The sequence below is a fragment of the Prunus dulcis genome, chromosome 1, assembly GCF_902201215.1.
Source record: "Prunus dulcis chromosome 1, ALMONDv2, whole genome shotgun sequence".
Classification (NCBI taxonomy): domain Eukaryota; kingdom Viridiplantae; phylum Streptophyta; class Magnoliopsida; order Rosales; family Rosaceae; genus Prunus; species Prunus dulcis.
Window position 1 is genome coordinate 2,838,754 of NC_047650.1, and position 20,323 is coordinate 2,859,076.

General features: G+C 37.0%; 3 protein-coding genes across 3 annotated transcripts; 2 read left to right on the forward strand and 1 right to left on the reverse strand.

Moving 5' to 3' along the window:
- Positions 1–465: 465 nt before the first annotated feature.
- Positions 466–1,653, reverse strand: LOC117614387. Its single transcript, XM_034343188.1, has one exon. It carries the CDS (start codon positions 1,446–1,448, stop codon positions 774–776), a length of 675 nt encoding a protein of 224 aa, XP_034199079.1. The 5' UTR covers positions 1,449–1,653; the 3' UTR covers positions 466–773.
- A 2,483-nt stretch (positions 1,654–4,136) lies between these two features.
- Positions 4,137–5,543, forward strand: LOC117618719 (probable glutathione S-transferase). The gene is made up of 2 exons (XM_034348465.1): positions 4,137–4,505; positions 4,997–5,543. The coding sequence occupies exons 1-2, from the start codon at positions 4,191–4,193 to the stop codon at positions 5,354–5,356; spliced, it is 675 nt and encodes a 224-aa protein (XP_034204356.1). The 5' UTR covers positions 4,137–4,190; the 3' UTR covers positions 5,357–5,543.
- Positions 5,544–6,997: 1,454 nt separating this feature from the next.
- LOC117615506 (protein tas-like) lies at positions 6,998–12,880 on the forward strand (the record flags this gene model as incomplete). Its single annotated transcript, XM_034344600.1, has 7 exons — positions 6,998–7,351; positions 7,449–7,532; positions 7,669–7,829; positions 8,712–8,829; positions 9,207–9,342; positions 11,886–12,064; positions 12,542–12,880. Coding segments are annotated over 7 exons (1,272 nt in total), but the record flags the coding sequence as incomplete, so codon positions are not given.
- Between the last annotated feature and the right edge of the window lie 7,443 nt (positions 12,881–20,323).

The following is a 20,323-nucleotide window of genomic DNA, read 5'->3' on the forward strand; positions in this document are numbered from 1 at the left end:
ATTTGGCTGCATAAAGCCGCAGTAATTAATTGAATAATTTAAAAATAAAATAGTTTCCTGTGGGACAATTCACCATTAATTTACTTCAACAAATCATTAATAAAAATCATGGGAACTTTATCCAAAGCAAGTAAATAACTAATGAATGATTTTGATATTATTACAATCAATGTGCAGACTTGGGTTTAGAGCAGTGTGTCCATCTTCTTACAGTCGAGGAAAATGTCCATCTCCTTACAGTCGAGGAAAATGTCCATCTCCTTACAGTCCAGTTCAATATCCATTTTCCGTAGATTAGAGTCCAGTTCAATATCCATTTTCCGTAGATTAGAGTAGTTATACCATCACTTGTGTAAAATAAATAAAAAGGACTTACAACCGATGTGACACATTCCACCATTAATGTCCTTCAATAATTGACTTGCCAAGAAATAATCAAGTAATTCATTATGCGCCTGTGCACTCTTTAAAATACTCAAACGAAAATCTTTTATTCATGTTTTCGATCAACACACCAATCAACACGAGCAATCCATGTATGTGTAAAACCAAAAAAATAAAAAGAAAGACAGATTAAAAGGAAAAGAACCAAAAGTTTTCTACACATCTTCACACTATCTGCAGCAGGAATCACTGCGCCAATCACTTCACCTGAAAGCCACAGCCAAAAACTCACAAACCTGAAAGCTTCTTGTATCACTTCCAACTTTTGTATTGGAAAAAAAATGAAACTAACAAATCTAATAATAAATCATAATCAATATATAATCAATTTAGGTACTCCGAGCCAACATCTCTTGGAACTCAAGAAGGGACTTCTCCTTCTGAAGTTTCATGTCTTGCCTAAACTTGGTAATGAACTCCTCTGCCCTCTCATCCACCACTCGCAGCCGCGGTGACTTAGCAACCACTGCCTGCCATGCATCTTCAACGCTATACAAACTCTTTTTATCTCTTGCTACAGCCTTCCCATCACCGTTATCCTCGACCACTTGTTTTCCTTTGCTTGTTTCTGCCTGCTCACCTGAATGCTGGTTCTTCTTTGTGTCCTCATAGACGGTGGCAGGCTCTGCAAAGAGCTCATCTATGTGTATGGCTGCAGAATTCTTATTATGAACAACCTTGTTGTGGTACTGGTAGCTAGATCTACCTAGTGCATAGCCCATGTGGGATTCAAAGGCCTCATAGTGATGGTTGTAAAACTGGTCTCTAGGAAAGGTAGAGGAAGCTTTGGTGAGAGCTCGGAGTTTGGATGGGATGAGGAAATGGAACTTGCTCCGCAAGGCACGGAGGTGTCTGGTGGTTGTTTCGACAGCTTTGGGGATGTTGAGCTTGTGGAGTTTTGATTGTAGCTTGTTGGTGAAGCTCTTCCACGCCTTCTTGGCGCAGCCAAGCTTCTTTGCCAGCACCCGGCGTGACATAGAAGCATCAGGTCGTGACGAGATCATTGTTTCCTCTCTAAGCAAGGACTTGGTTGCAAATGACAGGCTATGAGGCCGTGATGATGGCACTTAAGGAAGAAGCTTTGATACCTTACTCTTGTATTCTGGTTTGCTAAATGTTCTTGGTTTTTGAGAAAATTGCTGGAAATGCCATTCTAGTCACAGCAGCCAGCCAATAAGAAAGATTCAGCTTGTGGGATGCCAATGGCAAAGCAGTAATAAAAATTCAATTATTAGGTGTTTGCTTAGCAAAAGTGGTCTTCACTTTCGGCAAAGCTTGGAGGCCCCAGCTTGGAGCAAGCTTGGGTCCTAAGTTTGGTGAGAGACGAAGACCAGCCAAAGTGTATTTATTATATGTTAGTTCTGTACTGTAAAGCACTCATTTAATTATTTTGGGTTGTAATGATGGGGTTTCCAGTATGTGTCACCTTGTGTTTGTTTTTGTTGGGGGCTGTAGAAACTGCATGATATGACAATTTTCTACAGCTCTTCTTTTTCTGATCACCAACTAGTTGCAGTATATGAGTAGTTGAGTACAAGAAGTACACATATTCTCTCTCCTTATAAGGTTATAGAAAAATACAACATTTAGTCATACATGCAGATTCGAATTCACATTTTGGTCAGAACCCAGTAAAATTTTAGGTGAATTAGTGTGATCTAAATCTTGATGAGGGTGACAAAAAGGTCTGTACTGATGGTATTCTTATGCATGAGGTCCCTTTTTATATGGGAAATTTTGACTTCAGAATTTGTCAGTATTGATCTTAGATCAAGAAATCGTACCGCGCACGAATTAGCTCGTTTTGCTCTTTCGTACTCTCAAAATTTGGTTTGGATTGAGGAGGGGCCAGAATGATTTGCTTCGATCTTGGATGACGAGGATGCATTGGTTTCTTCTTAATTGTTAAATGGAAGTTTACCAAGAAGAATATAGGAGGAAGGCTTTGGGGTCCTTAAATTTGAAGAATATTGTCCCCTCACCATTTGTATGATTTATCATAAATTTAATCAGATGATGCCTTCTTTCAAAACCCAACAGATTCTTAATTCTAAACCCAATACATAAGTCACTTTTCCAACCAGGTAAAGGCGGTGCCTTATACTTGCCTTTTCTCTTTTAGCTCCATCAAATCCAGGGCTTTGGGCAACTATGTATGTACAGCAAGACACTTGCTTTTCTAACTTGTAAAAAAATAACTTGAAACGTTTCAAAGTAGAAAGAGAGTGGCCATTTTCCTTCTGATTTGCTTTCCAGGTCAGTGTAACACAACCCTTCGCACAAATCCTTAGTGTGATCTCGACCTGATTGCTTTAAGTTCTACTTTTTCTTTTTCTTTTTTTTGGGTGAAAAGGCGGGGTCATGCCCAAAAGAAAAGGCGGGGTTATGCTCAAAAGAAAATACTAAACTACAGTCCGAGGCCTACAGAGATCACGCAGGCAGGGATGACAACGGGTCGGGTAGGGACTGGGTATGACAATACCACCCCCATCCCCGCTCATGAAAGGTACAGAGACCCAAATCAAGACAAGAGCCCAAGTTAGCAAGTCTATCAGCCACCATATTGCATTCACGATAGACATGATAAATAGAGCAGCCCCAACATTTTTTGATGTAGTCCTAGCAGCCCCATAACAATGTAGCAAGAGGGTGGAGGGCATCCACATCTTTATTGAGAAGATGCACTACAACGACTGAGTCAGATTCCAGCACAACATCACTGCAGCCCATATCCCAAACAGATTTTAGAAACCAAGTCCTACTTTTTCGTATGCATAAAATGGTCCACTTAAACAGAGTTCTTCTGGTATGATCTCGACCTCTCACACCAAATTTGATCTTGCTTATCTCAAGCACTGAAATCATGGTGTATCGCTGGTGTGTTTTCTCTTATCACCCTAATTATAGGCTAATCATGTATTTAAGTTTGGCATTGTTGTGCTGTGAAAATAATCGCTGTCAGATTTGCTGTGAGAGAAATCGGCTGTGAGATAAAACAGTTTGGCGTTTGGTAAAATTTTTGTTAAAAGTGTTGTTGGTATTGATTTTACGCATAATTAGAAAATGATTGCCACATAATCATTAAACTCAACGCCTCTTCGAAACTGATTCCTGCATAATCAGAAAATGAAAGCACATTATTAGCTGATTTCCCTTATAGTTTTCTCTCACAACAATTTTTAACAATAAATGATTTTCTCACCGTTTACCAAATATGTTGGGCTTCTCAAATTTTTTTTAAAAATCACTTATCACCCCAAATAAGCAATGTCAAACGGACACTTAGAGTCATAAAATTTTTTAAAAATGTAAAATTACACGTCAGAAATTTCACAAAATAAAATACTATATGGGGTTCATTTACTAATAACATCAAAACCTTTTATATAAAATGTCGCATATACCAAACTATGCAGGTAGTTAAGTTGTTAAAATAATTGAACTACAATACATAATAAGCTTCATCCTTGGAACGATCACAAAAAAACAAAAAACAAAAAAATATATGGGAAATATTTGTCAATAGAAGTTTCAGGATGGAATCCTTTCATTATTGCGAGAAACTTGTGACGAAATCAGTGACGTAATCAACTTAAGATAATGAAGGAATGGCTGGTGTGCCTGCCCCTTTCAGTCAAATATGGCGTCTGTTTCCCAACGCATTGTGAGAGAAAAACACTATAAATACGACAAGAGCAAGCAACAAACAAAGAAAGATGATCTAATTAAGTACTAGGAAAATTGTCATGGCAACAGATAAGGTTAAGCTTTTAGGGTATGTTTTCAGTCCATTTTCCCGTAGAGTGGAGTGGGCTCTGAAGCTGAAGGGCATTGATTATGAGTATGTAGAAGAAGATATCTTCAACAAAAGCCCTCTTCTTCTGCAACTCAATCCAGTTCGCAAAAAAGTTCCAGTTTTGGTTCATGGCAACGAAGTGGTCTCTGAGTCATTCACTATTCTTGAATATATTGATGAGACATGGAAGCAAAACCCATTGTTGCCTCAAGATCCTTATGCAAGAGCCATATCACGCTTTTGGGCTAACTTCACGGAAGAGAAAGTGAGCCATATGCTAGAATTAATTTGTTTCAATTTTATCTAGTAAATGCATCAAAATCATCTTAATTAAGGCGAGTTTTGTTGCATTAGTCACTCACGTGCATATAAACGACTTTGAACGGTTGATGGATGTGGATACTACTATACACGATCGTTGTGGATAGCATTTTTCCTTACCATACATCTACTTACTATTACTACTGGGTTAAAAACTTGAGTGGGAAAACATGTGGAGAGAGGTTCGCAATCCCCTAGGCACCCAATGAATATTTGTGTAACCTCCATCCTCCAATCGCTTGTACTAAAAGAAATTAAAAAGGAGTACAAGCTTATAGTTTCTCAAATGTTGCACGGAGCTACCGGCCACTCAAATCTAATTTTGCTTTCACCAATGTTATACTAAGTAAGAGATATGATTATTGGTGAATATTTTACAAACATATCTTTTGTGATATGATTTCATATATTGACTGACTTTTAATTTCTTGTTAGGTTCTGGATGCTGGATTTACAGCTTTAATATGCTCCACAGGAGAGCAACAAGAAAAGGCTTTGAAATCAACTATTGAGGCCTTGGAACACATAGAAGGAGACCTCATGGGAAAGAAGATTTTAGGAGGGGAAAGCATTGGGTATTTGGACATTGCAATGGGATGGATCTCTTACTGGCTGCCTATTTGGGAGGAAGTAGGCTCCAGGCAGGTTTTGGACCCTTCAAAATTTCCTGCAACCATTTCATGGATCAACAAAATTCTTAGCCACCCTGTGATCAAGGACAACTTACCTCCTCGAGACAAAGCGGTTGCTTATTTTCACGGGAGGAGAAATTTTAAGACTTCTGGGAAGACTTAGCCATAGATGCTCGTCTGCCCATATTGTACTAGTTTCTAAAACTAGAGAATAAATGTGATATATGTAATATGGTTAAGGTGTGTATTAAGAGTATTTTACCTTTGCTCCTGAAGTGCTATGTTCGAATCTCTCGTCTTAATTACAATTGTTTAATAAATTCTATAGGCACACGCTTCATTTGTTTCAATTTGTTTCAATTTGTTTAATAAATTCCATATGCTAGAATTAATTTGTTTCAATTTTATCAGATGCCAGTATGCCTTCTTTCAAAACCCAACAGATACTTAATTCTAAACCCAATTCATAAGTCACTTTTCCAACCAGGTAAAGGCGGTGCCTTATACTTGCCTTTTCTCTTTTAGCTCCATCAAATCCAGGGCTTTGGGCAACCATGTATGTACGGCACAGCACTTGCTTTTCTAACTTGTAAAAAAATAACTTGAAACGTTTCAAAGTAGAAAGAGAGTGGCCATTTTTCTTCTTATTTGCTTTCCAGGTCAGTGTAACACAACCCTTCACACAAATCCTTAGTGTGATCTCGACCTGATTGCTTTAAGCTCTGCTTTTTCTTTTTTTTTTTCTTTTTTGATGAAAAGACGGGGCCATGTCCAAAAGAAAACACTAAACTACAGTCCGAGGCCTACAGAGACCACGTAGGTCATCAACAACAGAGGACCTAATACTGTTGGGAAGCACATGAAAGGTACAGAGACCCAAATCAAGGCAAGAGCCCAAGTTAGCAAGTCTATCGGCCACCATATTGCATTCACGATAGACATGATAAATAGAGCAGCCCCAACATTTTTTGATGTAGTCTTGGCAGCCCCATAACAATGTAGCAAGAGGGTGGAGGGCATTCACAGCTTTATTGAGAAGATGCACTGCAACGGCTGAGTCAAATTCCAGTACAACATCACTGCAACCCATATCCCAAGCAGATTTTAGACCAAGTTCTACTTTTTCGTATGCATAAAATGGTCCACTTAAAAAGAGTTCTTTTGGTGTGATCTCAACCTCTCACACCAAATTTGATCTTGCTTATCTCAAGCACTGAAATCATGGTGTATAGCTGGTGTGTTTTCTCTTATCACCCTAATTATAGACTAATCATGTATTTAGAGTCATAAAAATTAGTTACCCAATAGAAGTGGGTGTTCAAAAATGTAAAATTACACGTCGAAAACTTCACAAAATAAAATACTATATAATGAGTGGTTCATTTACTAATAACATCAAAACCTTTTATATAAAATGCTGCATATACCAAACCATGCAGGTAGTCAAGTTGTTTAAATAATTGAACTACAATACATAATATTAATAAACTTCATCCTTGAACAATCACACACACACACACAAACAAAAAGGATAAAAAAGAAAAAAAAAAAGAAAAAAAGAAGGAAATATTTGTCAATAGAAGTTTCAGGATAGAAACTTGTGACGAAATCAGTGACATAATCAACTTAAGCTAATGAAAGAATGGCTGGTGTCCGGTCCACGTACACCAGCCAATTATGATATTATTGAAGTCTGGTTGACCCAATTATGGATGTCCGGTCCACGTACCCAAGCACTTCCTCTCTCCTTAACACACGTGTATCACAGTGTGTGTCACAGAGCTCCATTGATTTTTGAAACGGTTGGAATTCGACAAGACCTGAGCAGCGGAGCAAGAAAGCCTTATCGGTCACCATGGCCTCTTGCCCCACCGCCTTTTTCTGCAACCACGCAGCAACAGCAGCACCGTGGTCATCTTCCAGAACCGGAACCAGAAGAAGCTTCTGTAGGCGGAGCTCTGTGAAAGCAGCCATCAATGCCAAGCTCGACCAGAAGACGTCGTTGCAGTACAAGAAGCTCGGAGACTCAGACCTTGTAATTAGCGAAATCACTCTGGGAACCATGACATTCGGCGAGCAAAACACAGAGAAAGAAGCTCATGAGATTCTCAGCTACGCATTCGAAAATGGGATTAACGCTTTGGACACTGCAGAAACCGTAAGTGCTTGTAGATTGCTTGAATTTTGTTGGCCTCATTTTAAATTTGTTTCGTTTGGGTTTTGATTAATGTTTAAATCTTTTTTGTTTGTTGCAGCACCCATTTCCAATGAAGAAGGAAACACAGGGAAGCACTGATCGTTTTATCAGCAGCTGGCTCAAGTCTCAACCCCGTGATAAGGTACTTGATGGTTATGTTGTCACATTGAATTAGGACCATTGATTTGGTTGAATGATGTCTGAATGTGCTGTCCTGGTTCACAGTGATAACAAGGCAAGGATCATCATTTTAACTCATTACTATGCTGTGTAAATAGGTTATTTTGGCAACAAAAATAGCTGGGTATTCGGAGATGGCAAGTTATCTGCGTGACAATGCCACGGTCTTGCGGGTGGATGCTGCAAACATTAAGGAAAGTGTAGAGAAAAGCCTTAAGCGCCTTGGCACAGATTACATTGATTTGATACAAATTCATTGGTAAGTTTATTGATCAAACTTCACACATTATACAAACTTACATGCTACATTGTCACCTGGTTTGTGATTTTTGTAGTATCACTCACTATGTACCCTTTCTGATATTTAACTCGAACTTTACATGGACTCACACTCTAACTGCAAAATTGTTCTTGTTTTCATGACCCACTTGTGGTATCACACAACTCATCAAATGAACTTAGGACTGGGCCAACTTTTTAGTCTGTTTTTTATTAGACATTTCAAGCGTCTTTTAACTCTACATTTTGCTTGTATCTATGAACTGAAGATCTTTTCTATGAGGCAAACTCGAGTCCATTGGTATTTCATGCTGTTCCATTTTTGTTTTGCCCTCTCCTAATCGAGCAATCAAACCAAGCATTCTGTTCGAAAACTTTTAAGACTCTAAATGGAAATTGGTCATGTTACATTCATATGAACACATAACAGATCATTGGACAAGTTTGTCAATTTTTATGTATTAAATTTACAAGTAACTTCCATTTCCATTGAAGAAACTAAGCTGAAATAATTATTTCACTTTGGAAAATCATTAATTAACGTAGGTTGGGAGTGCAAGAAATAATGATAATAATAAGTGAGTAACAAAAAATGTATATTTCTCCATTCATTTGGTCTGGAACCCTTCCATATTGATTCAGATTTCCATTCTTAGAATCACTTAAAAGCAGGGGTAAAGGCAAACTAAGCAATAAACCAGCACTGTTACTTCTTTTTGAATTTGAAGGCTTCCAATTTGTCTCATGATATGTTGGAATGACTAGTGAAGATGTTTGCTCTTTACTTTTCAGAAAAAGAATCTGGATGTTAACTAGTTTAAGGTGGTGATATCCGGAAACTAAAGTATTTTGTTTAATCCAGGCCAGATCGCTATGCGCCAATATTTGGTGCGTATTCTTATGATTTTTCCAAATGGAGACCAAGTGTGCCATTCGGGGAGCAGCTGAAGGCTTTTCAAGAACTCATTGATGAAGGAAAGGTAACAACTATTCAAACCAATGAAAGTTTTGACATTCGGGTTCAACTGTAAAGCACCTGCATCAGAGGTGGAAGTTATGTAAAAACTAATAATATTTTCAAGACTTGTTATAATGTGAATTCAAACATAGCATCATAGTTCTCTTGAGTTTGTCTTTGTAAATTCCTAGTTGTGTCTGCATCAATGTAGATGGAACATACTGGGGATTTATGAGTTGGTACACTCATACCTAGAAAAAGAGTGAATCTTGAAAGCGTAACTCCTGAGATGATTCATGAATGTTACTAAAAATTGGAGTGTTGCATGCTCTGTGTAACTGCTTGATGTCTCTAAGCATCTTTAACTTACATGATATAGATTCCTTTTGAATGGCATAGGTACGCTACATTGGTGTTTCCATTGAAACTTCATACGGAGTGATGGAATTTGTACATGCAGCTAAAGTTGAAGGACTACCAAAGATCGTCAGTATCCAAAACAGTTACAGTCTGCTAGTTAGAACTCGTTTTGAAAGTAAGTCATATTCTGATGCTATATGAGCATATAAAATCTTGGGAGCTTCACTAATATACCCAAAATAGGGGGTGTAATTATAAAAAAAAACCCCACATGAAATGCACTTTAGAAACACATCCAAAATCCATTTACTACATAAGAAATGGGTGTTGAAGTTCCTATAAATTACATGACTGCCATTGATTAACTTAAAATAAGCTCAACACAAAAAACTCAAAAAAAAGCACAAAACAAGCCCAGCAAACCTGAAGTATATTGTTAATACCATATCATAGAAGTACATTGATAATACATGTTATAGAAGTACATTGTTAATACCATGTCATAGAAGTGCATTGTTAATATCATTTCATACAAAAAAACTCAAAAAACCCAAAAAAGAGCCCAGTAAGACATCCGATATTTTTTGCAGAAACCACCTCCAATTGTTCACAGTTTCACCAGAAACAATCGCAAAGGCAAAACGAAATACCTCTACAAGAAAAAGAAAAAAGAAAATACACTGTTAATACTATGTCATAACACTATCTTCCTAGTAAAAATTACATTATGCATATCATAAACTTCAAGTGCATAGCTATATATAGAGCAAATATAGAGCATGCTTTGTTACTGAAAATCTGTTAATACTATGTCATAGAAGTACACTGCTAATATTCTGTCATAGAAGTGCATTGTTAATACTATGTCATAGAAATCATCTCAGTTGCAGAGTATGAACAGTATAACAACTGTTCATACCACTTACTGGAAGTTAACAACTACGTCATTTCATTTGCATAATAGTACGATAAAGAATCCAAACAGTACCAAACATCAAAACCAAGTTAACACTAAATAGTGTTTTACACATTAAAATCACAAAGAACCTAGATCACTGAGAATCTAAATCCAAGAACAATAATTATCAATTTTCTCAGTAACCAAACATTAGATAGCATACACAGATAGAGCCAAACAAGTCAACAACAATGAGAAAAACAAGCATAATGAATTCTAAATCACTAATTCCAAATATTATATCATTCTAAAATAGAAAAAGCAATACATCAATGACTCATATTGACTAATTAAGTATTTTATGCCAAGAACTCATCCCAAAATTTTGACTACCACCAACTGTAGCATCGTCGGCGCTCCAAAGAAAGAAGAATCAAATTGAATCACCATATCACCATTGCCAAAACCTCAATTCAGTCATATGCTAAGCAAACACATAAATTGAACCCCTTTTTAAGGCTTTTGCATAATCTCTTAGAGATTGCCCTTTAAATATATCATCAAGCAACCTGAGCCCATAACCCTTCTCCCCACATCGAAACTTCTCCAGTTTGGCATATCGGCTTTTTTGGAACTGCAAACAAATCTATTAACTAAAACAATTCCCTTTGCACAATAAAACAAAAATTGCTATAAGGAAAAGTTAAAATACCTGTTGATTTGAACAAAGGTCTCTACTCCGTCTGCGTTGAGGTTGTTGTGGTTGACGTGGCTCAGATTCGACGACGCTGGAGAAGGAACTAGAGGTGTGTTGTCGGCCGACGGAGATTGAGACGGAGATGATTGCGGTGGCGTCGGAGATGAAGAAGGATGGTCCATTCATTGGAGCGTCCAACGGAGATGGAGGAAGGGAAATCGGAGATAGAGTTTTGGGCGAAGGTGAATCGGCAACGGGTTGTGGTGATGAAGTCGGCGAGGACTGTGGTGGAGATGATGAAGATTAAATGGGAATTGGACTAGGAGAAAAGCCAGAAGCAGAGCTTGATTGTTGAAGAAGAAGAAGAAAGTTTGAGATGTGTGTTGATGAAGATTGAGTTGATTAATAGACAAAGGAAAAGGGCAAAACAGTAATCCAACATAGTTGTTGAGTTTAAGAAATCGACAGTTGTCAATTTTTGGGTTTATTTTGGGTATGTTTATATGTATTGAATGGTATAGGGTTTCTTTATAGAACTATGTCAAGAAATGGGTATTTAACTAATTTTCTATAAAATCTTTTACCTTAATATTAGTCAGCTAGACATAAAACTTGCCGTTGATATTTCTCTTTAGATAGTTATATCAACTCCATGATGTGAATAGGCTAGTTAATACATCAAAATATGTTTGAACTAAGTATAATATACCTAAAATGGTAAAGTAAATGCCTCCATTTTCTTTGATTACGAATTTGCAATCTTAGTCCTTTGAGACACATTTAAATAATACAATATGGTTCATTAGTTGTTTCCTTTCTGTCAGTTTGTTTGACTGTCTTTAACCAATCTTTGCTGAACTTGTTGAAATTACAGTGTTTTACTTGTTTGAGTGCTAAGCTAAGTTATACCTACCTCACTTGACCTATATCTTCTCATGTATTGGGATGTCGACATGGTTGGGCTGTGCATCCAACCCGTTGCTTTTACTGATCGACACCTTTGTTGTGTGCATTGGATAGAGATGTTTACATGATGCCATGTTTACCTTTTCCCTCCCTGTTTTTTGTATGCCATTCTCTTAACTTCATTGAGTTTGAAATTCTATTACTTGATTATTTGCAGTTGATCTTGTTGAAGTTTGCCACCCGAAAAATTACAACATTGGCTTACTGGCTTATTCTCCACTGGGTGGTGGATCTCTTACTGGAAAGTACATAGATATCAATTCCGAAGCTGCTAAAAAAGGGAGGCTGAACCTTTTCCCTGGCTACATGGAAAGATATAACAAATCTATTGCCAGGGTATGTTAATATTCAACATGTCATATAGATAATAGATCATGTAGACTAAATTCAAATAAACACCAAACATGCACGATATTTATTATCTAATAAAAATATGAACTGCTCATAATGGGGATTTGAATAAAGCACTTGCTGACTGTTTACACTTTCATTAGAAGAAAATTTCAAATTTAATTTAATCCCATTATTGATACAAGTGCCCTTGTTTGCAATTAAAGGCTAGGACTCCTAATTAGAAGGCCTTTGAACTTAGCACCACCCACAAGTAGGTTGATTGCTTCCAACTTGTCATTGGATATATTAAAAACCATGGCCGGACAGCAGCATGAAATATAGTTTGTACACTGGATGTTTTGGAAATAGTTGGTTTGCCTTGCTTGATGAGTTACTTTATGTTCTGGATATAGATTGATGAGGATAATTTCCATTACAGCTTGTTGATTTTCTGCCTTATGTTACTTTTTCTGTTTTCAGGAAGCAACAATAAAGTATATCGAGACAGCCAAGAAGCACGGGCTAACTCCGGTTCAGCTTGCACTTGGGTTTGCACGGGACCGTTCATTTGTGACAAGTACAATCGTTGGTGCAACTTCTGTGAACCAACTGAAGGAAGACATTGATGCTTTTCTGTTGACAGAGAGGCCTTTGCCACCGGAAGTGGTGGCTGACATTGAAGATATTTTCAAGAGATACAAAGACCCTCCCATGTTTTGAAAAAAAGTAGCCTAGGAAGTGTAATTATTGTTTTCACTTCACATGTCTGGTTTAGATGACAATCGAAGGTCAATGATATCCCTTGTTTGACCTTGGGAATTCCGGTTTTGTGCGGTGAGCAGAAGCATGAGATTAACAAGGCCTCGACTTCCTTTTCAGGAATTTTCTGTATCCTCCTTTGTTTTCTTTTTCTTTCGTTTCCTCTAATTTGCTCAAGTGTTATCTTCATGCTTGATAAACTGTCTAGGTTGATCAGTATGGCGGGGCGGGGTCTGTATTTTTCGTTTCTTTCTTCTTTCCCTTTTCACCAATGGGAGAGCCTGGGTTAACATACTCAAATGGTGTCATGTCGTGTTCAATTTGGTTCACATATATTATGAGGTAAAGTTAAAAAATTAGGATATTGTCAACATTGATCTGCTAATTTCATGTAATTGTTGTATCATGTTAAAAATTGCTACCTTTAACTCCAATATTTTGCTTCGATCTTGGATGACGAGGATGTATTGTTTTCTTCTTAATTGTTGAATGGAAGTTTACCAAGAAGAATATAGGAGGAAGGCTTTGGGGTCCTTTAGAAGAAATTTGAAGAATACTGTCCCCTCACCATTTGTATAATTTATCATAAATTTAATCAGATGCCAGTATGCCTTCTTTCAAAACCCAACAGATAATTCTAAACCCAATTCCTAAGTCACTTTTCCAACCGGGTAAAGGCGGTGCCTTATACTTGCCTTTTCTCTTTTAGCTCCATCAAATCCCAGGGCTTTGGGCAACCCAACCATGTATGTACGGCACGGCACTTGCTTTTCTAACTTGTAAAAAAATAACTTGAAACGTTTCAAAGTAGAAAGAGTGGCCATTTTCCTTCTGATTTGCTTTCCCAAGTCAGTGTAACACAACCCTTCAAAATCCTTAGTGTGATCTCGACCATGATCAAATGTGATTGCTTTAAGTTCTACCTTTCTTTTTCTTTTTTTTGGGTGAAAAAAGGGTCATGCCCAAAAGAAAACAAGTCACTAAACCAACAAGAGGATTTATAAAAGACCACCATATTTAGGGGTTATGGCAGTGGGTAAATCCCAAATAAAATACCACCCTCGTCCCCGCTCATGAAAGGTACAGAGACCCAAATCAAGGCAAGAGCCCAAGTTAGCAAGTCTATCAGCCACCATATTGCATTCACGATAGACATGATAAATAGAGCAGCCCCAACATTTTTTGATGTAGTCCTAGTAGCCCCATAACAATGTAGCAAGAGGGTGGAGGGCATCCACAGCTTTATTGAGAAGATGCACTGCAACGACTGAGTCAGATTCCAGCACAACATCACTGCAGCCCATATCCTAAACAGATTTTAGAAACCAAGTCCTACTTTTTCGTATGCATAAAATGGTCCACTTAAAAAGAGTTCTTCTGGTATGATCTCGACCTCTCACACCAAATTTGATCTTGCTTATCTCAAGCACTGAAATCATGGTGTATCGCTGGTGTGTTTTCTCTTATCACACTAATTATAGGCTAATCATGTATTTAAGTTTGGCATTGTTGTGCTGTGAAAATAATCGTTGTCAGATTTGCTGTGAGAGAAATAGGCTGTGAGATAAAACAGTTTGGCGTTTGGTAAAATTTTTGTTAATCCCAAACTTTTTCTATTATTTTATTATTTCTCCACACAATTTAATACTCATACTAACATCCAAAGCTAGTGAAGTTTGCAAGTGAAAAGAAGAAAAGCCAACATAATTTGTCTAGCTTTCAAACTAATGAATCATGGTGTTGATAAGATTCCAACGAAAAAAAAAAAAAAAAAAAAGAGGTTGGAAAAGCTTCCTGCAACTTTTAGAATTATTGCCCAAGGTCTTCTGACCATACTAATATATTATATTCATATATATATATATATATATATATACAGTAATTCTATTATTAGTTTTAACGGACGGTTTTACTTTCTATATTTTTTAGTCGTGGTTTTTATCCCCACAACTATTTTATTTTCTGTATGGTGTAAGTTCATTACCCATACAATTTATTTACTTTATGGTGTAGGTTTATTACCCATACAACAGTATCTATTTAAAAGGGTGGCGCGGGTTTATCGTCCATGCCTTTATTTTTATTTAAATGTATGGAGCAGAATTAGTGCCCATACAAGCACGTTTACTTTATCGCAAATTTACTTTTACTTAAAGTATGATGTGGAATTAACCCTCATACTTTATGAATTTATTTTACCGCACATTTAATTTTATTTAAGGTATGGTGCGGGATTAACGTCCATACAACAAGCAATTTAATTTATGAATTTATTTTACCGCACATTTACATTTATTTAAAGAATGGTGCGGGTTTATCGTCCATACCAGTAATTTATTTACCAGCAATTTATTTTATGGATTAATTGTGCTGTATGATGAGTTTTTTTACAGTATGCAGATCAGGACCAGAAGTTCCTTGATCCTCATCATACAATTACATCAGGACTTGAAGATCCTTGATGATGATATTGATATGAGAGCTGGCAGTCTCTCCGGTACTATACTTGTAAACAAGAGATCGGACTTGAAGATCCTTGATCCTTGATCCTTGACATGTAAATAAGGACCTAGAGTTCCTTGATGATGTAACAGTACCGTATTGGTTAAAAGTGCCGTACACATGAATAATAACTGTACTGGCAAAGGTACTGCACACATGAATAGATATGTATTCATGACTTGATGAATAGTACTATTCACATGAATAGTGACGTATGCATAAATATTAACCATTTTGGGTAAACCGTCACTATATACAAAAGGGAACCTGCAGTTCCTTAAACTCATGGATGAGCAATTAAATGAGATGCCTAAGTTTCTCAAAATATGGACAATTATGTAAGGACTTGAAGTCCCAAAATATGTACAGAAAATTGTAAAAATGTCCATACCATGAGAATATGTGATTTTGGCCCGAAGTTCAAATTCAATCTAACGTGTTGAGAACCTAAAAGTTCCAACAGTTAAATGGACAACCCTTGAGGTATTATTGCAGATTGTGGTACACCACATATTTCTTTGGCATAAGAAGATGATGAATTTAATAAAGTTCATTTTGTTATAATCGACACCTCAAGGAAGAAATATATTTTGTGAATTCGGTTGTTAAGAATACAATCACAAATGGATAATATCAATAAACTTCAAATGATGAATTGAGGCTCCCCTTTTTTATTATATTTGGGCCTAAGCCCATGGATCCAAATATATGAGATATCCCTGAACTTGAAGTTGTGGGTATATAGTAGTTAATGCTCTTCACTACTATATTTGCGATATTATCGTTTTTTACTCAATTCATATTTCATGTCCATTTGAAAAGGGCTTAATAAATTTTGAGTTTGTGTTTTTAACCCGGGCCAGAAGTTCCTGCTCACATGCATTGAAATATGAAATTTGGGAGAGTCGATGTGGTTATTTGAACCTATAAGGCACAAGGTTCCAAACCGTCATTTTGAAAAGACGTAAAAACCACAGGTGCAAGTTTAAGAACGTGCTCAATTATTATAACAGGAAAGGAGCATACAACAGATAGATTTTTTCCACCTGCAATGAAGGTGCAGGCCTTGTAAAATCTATAAAATTACATTATGTTCTGGAAGCCTCTGAAGGAAGAGGACGGCGCCTCTTAAGCTTAGCCATGAGCCTCTCGTGGTCTCCCAAAATTCTTTCATTGGAGACCTGCAGCATGTCTAGCCTTCTCAGTGTATCAGCAGAGTACGAACTCACCAGTTTCAACAAGGCATTATTCTCTCCTTTAAGTTTCTCAACCTCTTGTTGAGACTCATGAAGCATTCTTTGAAGAGACGAATTTTCAGTTGTTAGCTTCTGAACCTCGTTTGCTCTAGCACGCAAACGATCAGCCATGTTAGAAAAAGAAGCAGCACTCTGAATGCTAGAAGCCATTGAGTCATCAATAGCCTCTTCCTCAGACCTCCCTGTTAACAATATTTCATCCATTGGAGTAATGAAATTCCTAGCTACTATGACAGCAGTAGCATCATTCATCATCACAGAATCATTAACTATGAGATGACGATTTTGGGATACAAAGGATGGACGCCAAACTTTGGCGTCATTGGTTGTTGTGGGAGCATCATTTAAATTGAAATAATTTGGGCAGGAAGAAGAGGAAGCCATTTTAAGAAGGTTTAGAAGAAAGTCTTAGAAAAACTAAAGTTTCAGAAAATGAAGGAAGTTGAGTTGAAACGCAGTTGCTCCAATCAAGTTTTGCAAAGGCAACATCTATAGGAGGAAATATGGCTACAGTTTCCAGGATCCTAATATTATCTTGGATCCCCATATTCTCTTTTTCTTTTCCAGATTCCAAAACTTCACGCGGCCTCCATTAATGTTTGTCGGCACTTTCGGCGTTTTTAAGTATTATTTTCGTCAAAGCCGATCTTGCTTTACGGATTTCACGGAGCTACTTTTTCAAAAGCACCCCGAGAACCTCGCAAATTTTTGTGGTTAATTTGAAATTCATTGAATCTACCTATTCCTCTTATTTGTGTATAAATATGTTACTAACGAAATTTTATTTGCAGAAGACATCCAGTTTTCTCCATACATAGTGATGCAATATCCACCTATTTTACCTATCAGTGAGCACTCAATATGCTCGAGAAGCAAGACTATCTCTGATCATCCATTCAGGAAGCGAGACTATCCCTGATCATGTTTCCGCTACATCAAGGAACTGTGAAGGCGAACTTATGCTCTAATCTCCTGAGGTTCTTCTAGACTAGGAGAAATGAGAGTTTGTTGTCTGCTCCCACCAGCTTCCTTCCCTGATTGCTTACCTTATCTTGCAATCAATATCACAATTTTTTTTTGCATTTTTTCTCTTTTTGTAACTCTCTGTTCATAAGAGATTTTATTTCTTTAGAATGAACATCTGAAGAAAGAATCCATGAAGTGATCCTAACTCTGAGGGTTATTTGTTTTGACAGAGGCAAAAGAGTTGTGATTTTGCTCTTGCAGGATATAACTAGATCATCAAGCGCTACATTATATTTACTGGGCCGATATGAGCTTGAATGATACTTGAGAAAAGTTTCTCCCACCTAAGGATGTAAGCAATACTTGTGTTATTTTATGCTTATATACTTATTTGATATTTTATCTTGAAAGGTAACCAAATGGGGAGATAAGTCCGTTCCAAAAAGAATGGCTTGTATGTATCCATGAATTATTAACGCAAATTTTACAGATTGCAAGTTGGATACATTGATAATACACTGCACAGATTAAAGTCCCATAAGAACAGAATATGGGTATAGCAGTGATCAATATGATGCACGTCTGTTGCGTAGCAAATGATATGGATTGAAGTCCCAAAAGGACAATCCTTTAACATGTCAATATTGATATTGTGCACGCCTAATGCGTAGCAAATTATATGGGTTAAAGTCCCATAATATGGGTTAAAGTCCCATAAATTAATTGACATGTATGTATTAATCTGTGGCATGCCTGCAGCATGACAGATATATGGGTTCTAAATGTTTTAACTCCCTAAGTGGAGATTATCCACGCCCTACTTTAAAATAACGCTCCATTGGAGGTTGTAATCCACATTCTCACATAATAAAATCCCCATGACGTGGCTTGGGTACCCAAAAACAAAGAAATGCTTATAATTGATGCATGCGCATGCACATGAGAATTGTGGGATCATGAATTGATGAATGAAAAATTTTGATTTTGGAGTAGCTACTTAAATCATCAATGGGTTGTGTTAATTGGAACCACGTTCAATTATTAAATGTCGACAATATCATTGACCAAAATGGAATGAGGCAATTCCATTATAGATGAGAATAACGTGAAAGAACAAACCCACAGTACGAACCCAAAAAGATGTTAATATTGAAAGTTATACTTGGGTGTTCAGAATAAAAGGAAATATACCTGCTTTGTATGACACAATGTTTTTGGCAGAAACAAGGAGTGTTGGGTTTTCTCCATATTTACAGATTCAATTGTGCCCCCCCCTTTATTGCACATTTACGGAGACCAACATGTTATCTTTAAGGGTTATTAAATGCACGGAGTATATCATCAGAAGTGATTCCCTAAAGATGTATAAATAGCAGGGTTAAAGCTATATAATGTGTCATAAAGTTCAATCGCTTAAACAAAATCCCTGAAAGGATTAGAATTGCATGAAGCAAGTCCCTAAAGGACATGTGCCTGAAGCACAAAACCTGTACTCAATTCTAAATAAGCATAAATTGCCTCAGTGAGTACATTGATTATAATATGTTTGCAACATATTGAAACTCTTGAAGAGTTCAAGAAATATTTGTCTCGACTTAAAGATCGAGCATTATGCCAACGAGATTCTTGCTTATACTAAGAAAGTATTGAAGCATTTTTATGAGGATTATCCGTTGGACACTTTAAGGATTTTCCGGAAGTATATTGGACCGGACATCGTATTTTCCAGATAGAGCTCAACTCCATCACCATCATTTTGGGATGATGTGAGGTATATTTGATGTTATCTCCGCATAACACCATGTACAGGCATATTCTTTTCAAGTGAACTTACAAATAGCCCAAGTTTTGTTGGAAACGCGGACTCTGAAAATTTCTATGATTTACATAGAGATAGCTCACTGGAAATATATTTACTTACTCAACTACAAGAATTGTTAATGGCTACATCCTCCACTCACTCCGAAAGATTCTCACTCCAAAAGATAGTCATGAAGACATCAAGGGGAGATATTAATCAGGGGGAGCATCCAGAAGTATGCTATACAGATTGTTGTACTCTTCTTTCTTCCTTCCATCAGTTTTCTACCTCACTAGGTTTTCTCCAAGCAAGTTTTTAATGATGCAACCGACATATCATTTGTGGTCTCCAAAGGGGAGTGTTGTAAAGTCAACAATGTGGATCCCAAAATGGCAAGCCCACACTACCCAATTGATTGAAGAATATTAATGATGTTTGTCTGCCAATTATTCGAGTGAAGCCAAATGCTTGTGAAGTGAACAGCCAATGTCTTTGGCCTATAAATAGATACCTCCATCAGTAGAAGAGGGTGCTTAGAGAAGAGGAAGAGAAGGAAGAAAGAAGGTGAGTGAGTGGAGAGGAAAGAGAGCAGAGAGAAATTCTCCAAGAGAGAAAATTCAGTAAGCCAAACATATTGTAAACACTAAAGTTGTAGCCCTATTATTTTATATAGTGGAAAAGTTACTGCTATTGCTCTCCCAGGATGTAGGCATAGCCGAACCTCGTTAAATGCTGTGTCTCATTTACTTTACGTACAGCTCAATATTTTAGCACATATTCCGTTCATTTTATAACAATGGGAAATATTCGTCAATAGAAGTTTCAGGATAGAATCCTTTCATCATTGCAAGAAACTTGTGACGAAATCAGTGACGCAATCAACTTAAGATAATGAAGGAATGGCTGGTGTGCCTACCCCTTTCAGTCCAATATGCGTCTGTTTCCCAACGCATTGTGAGAGAAAAACACTATAAATAC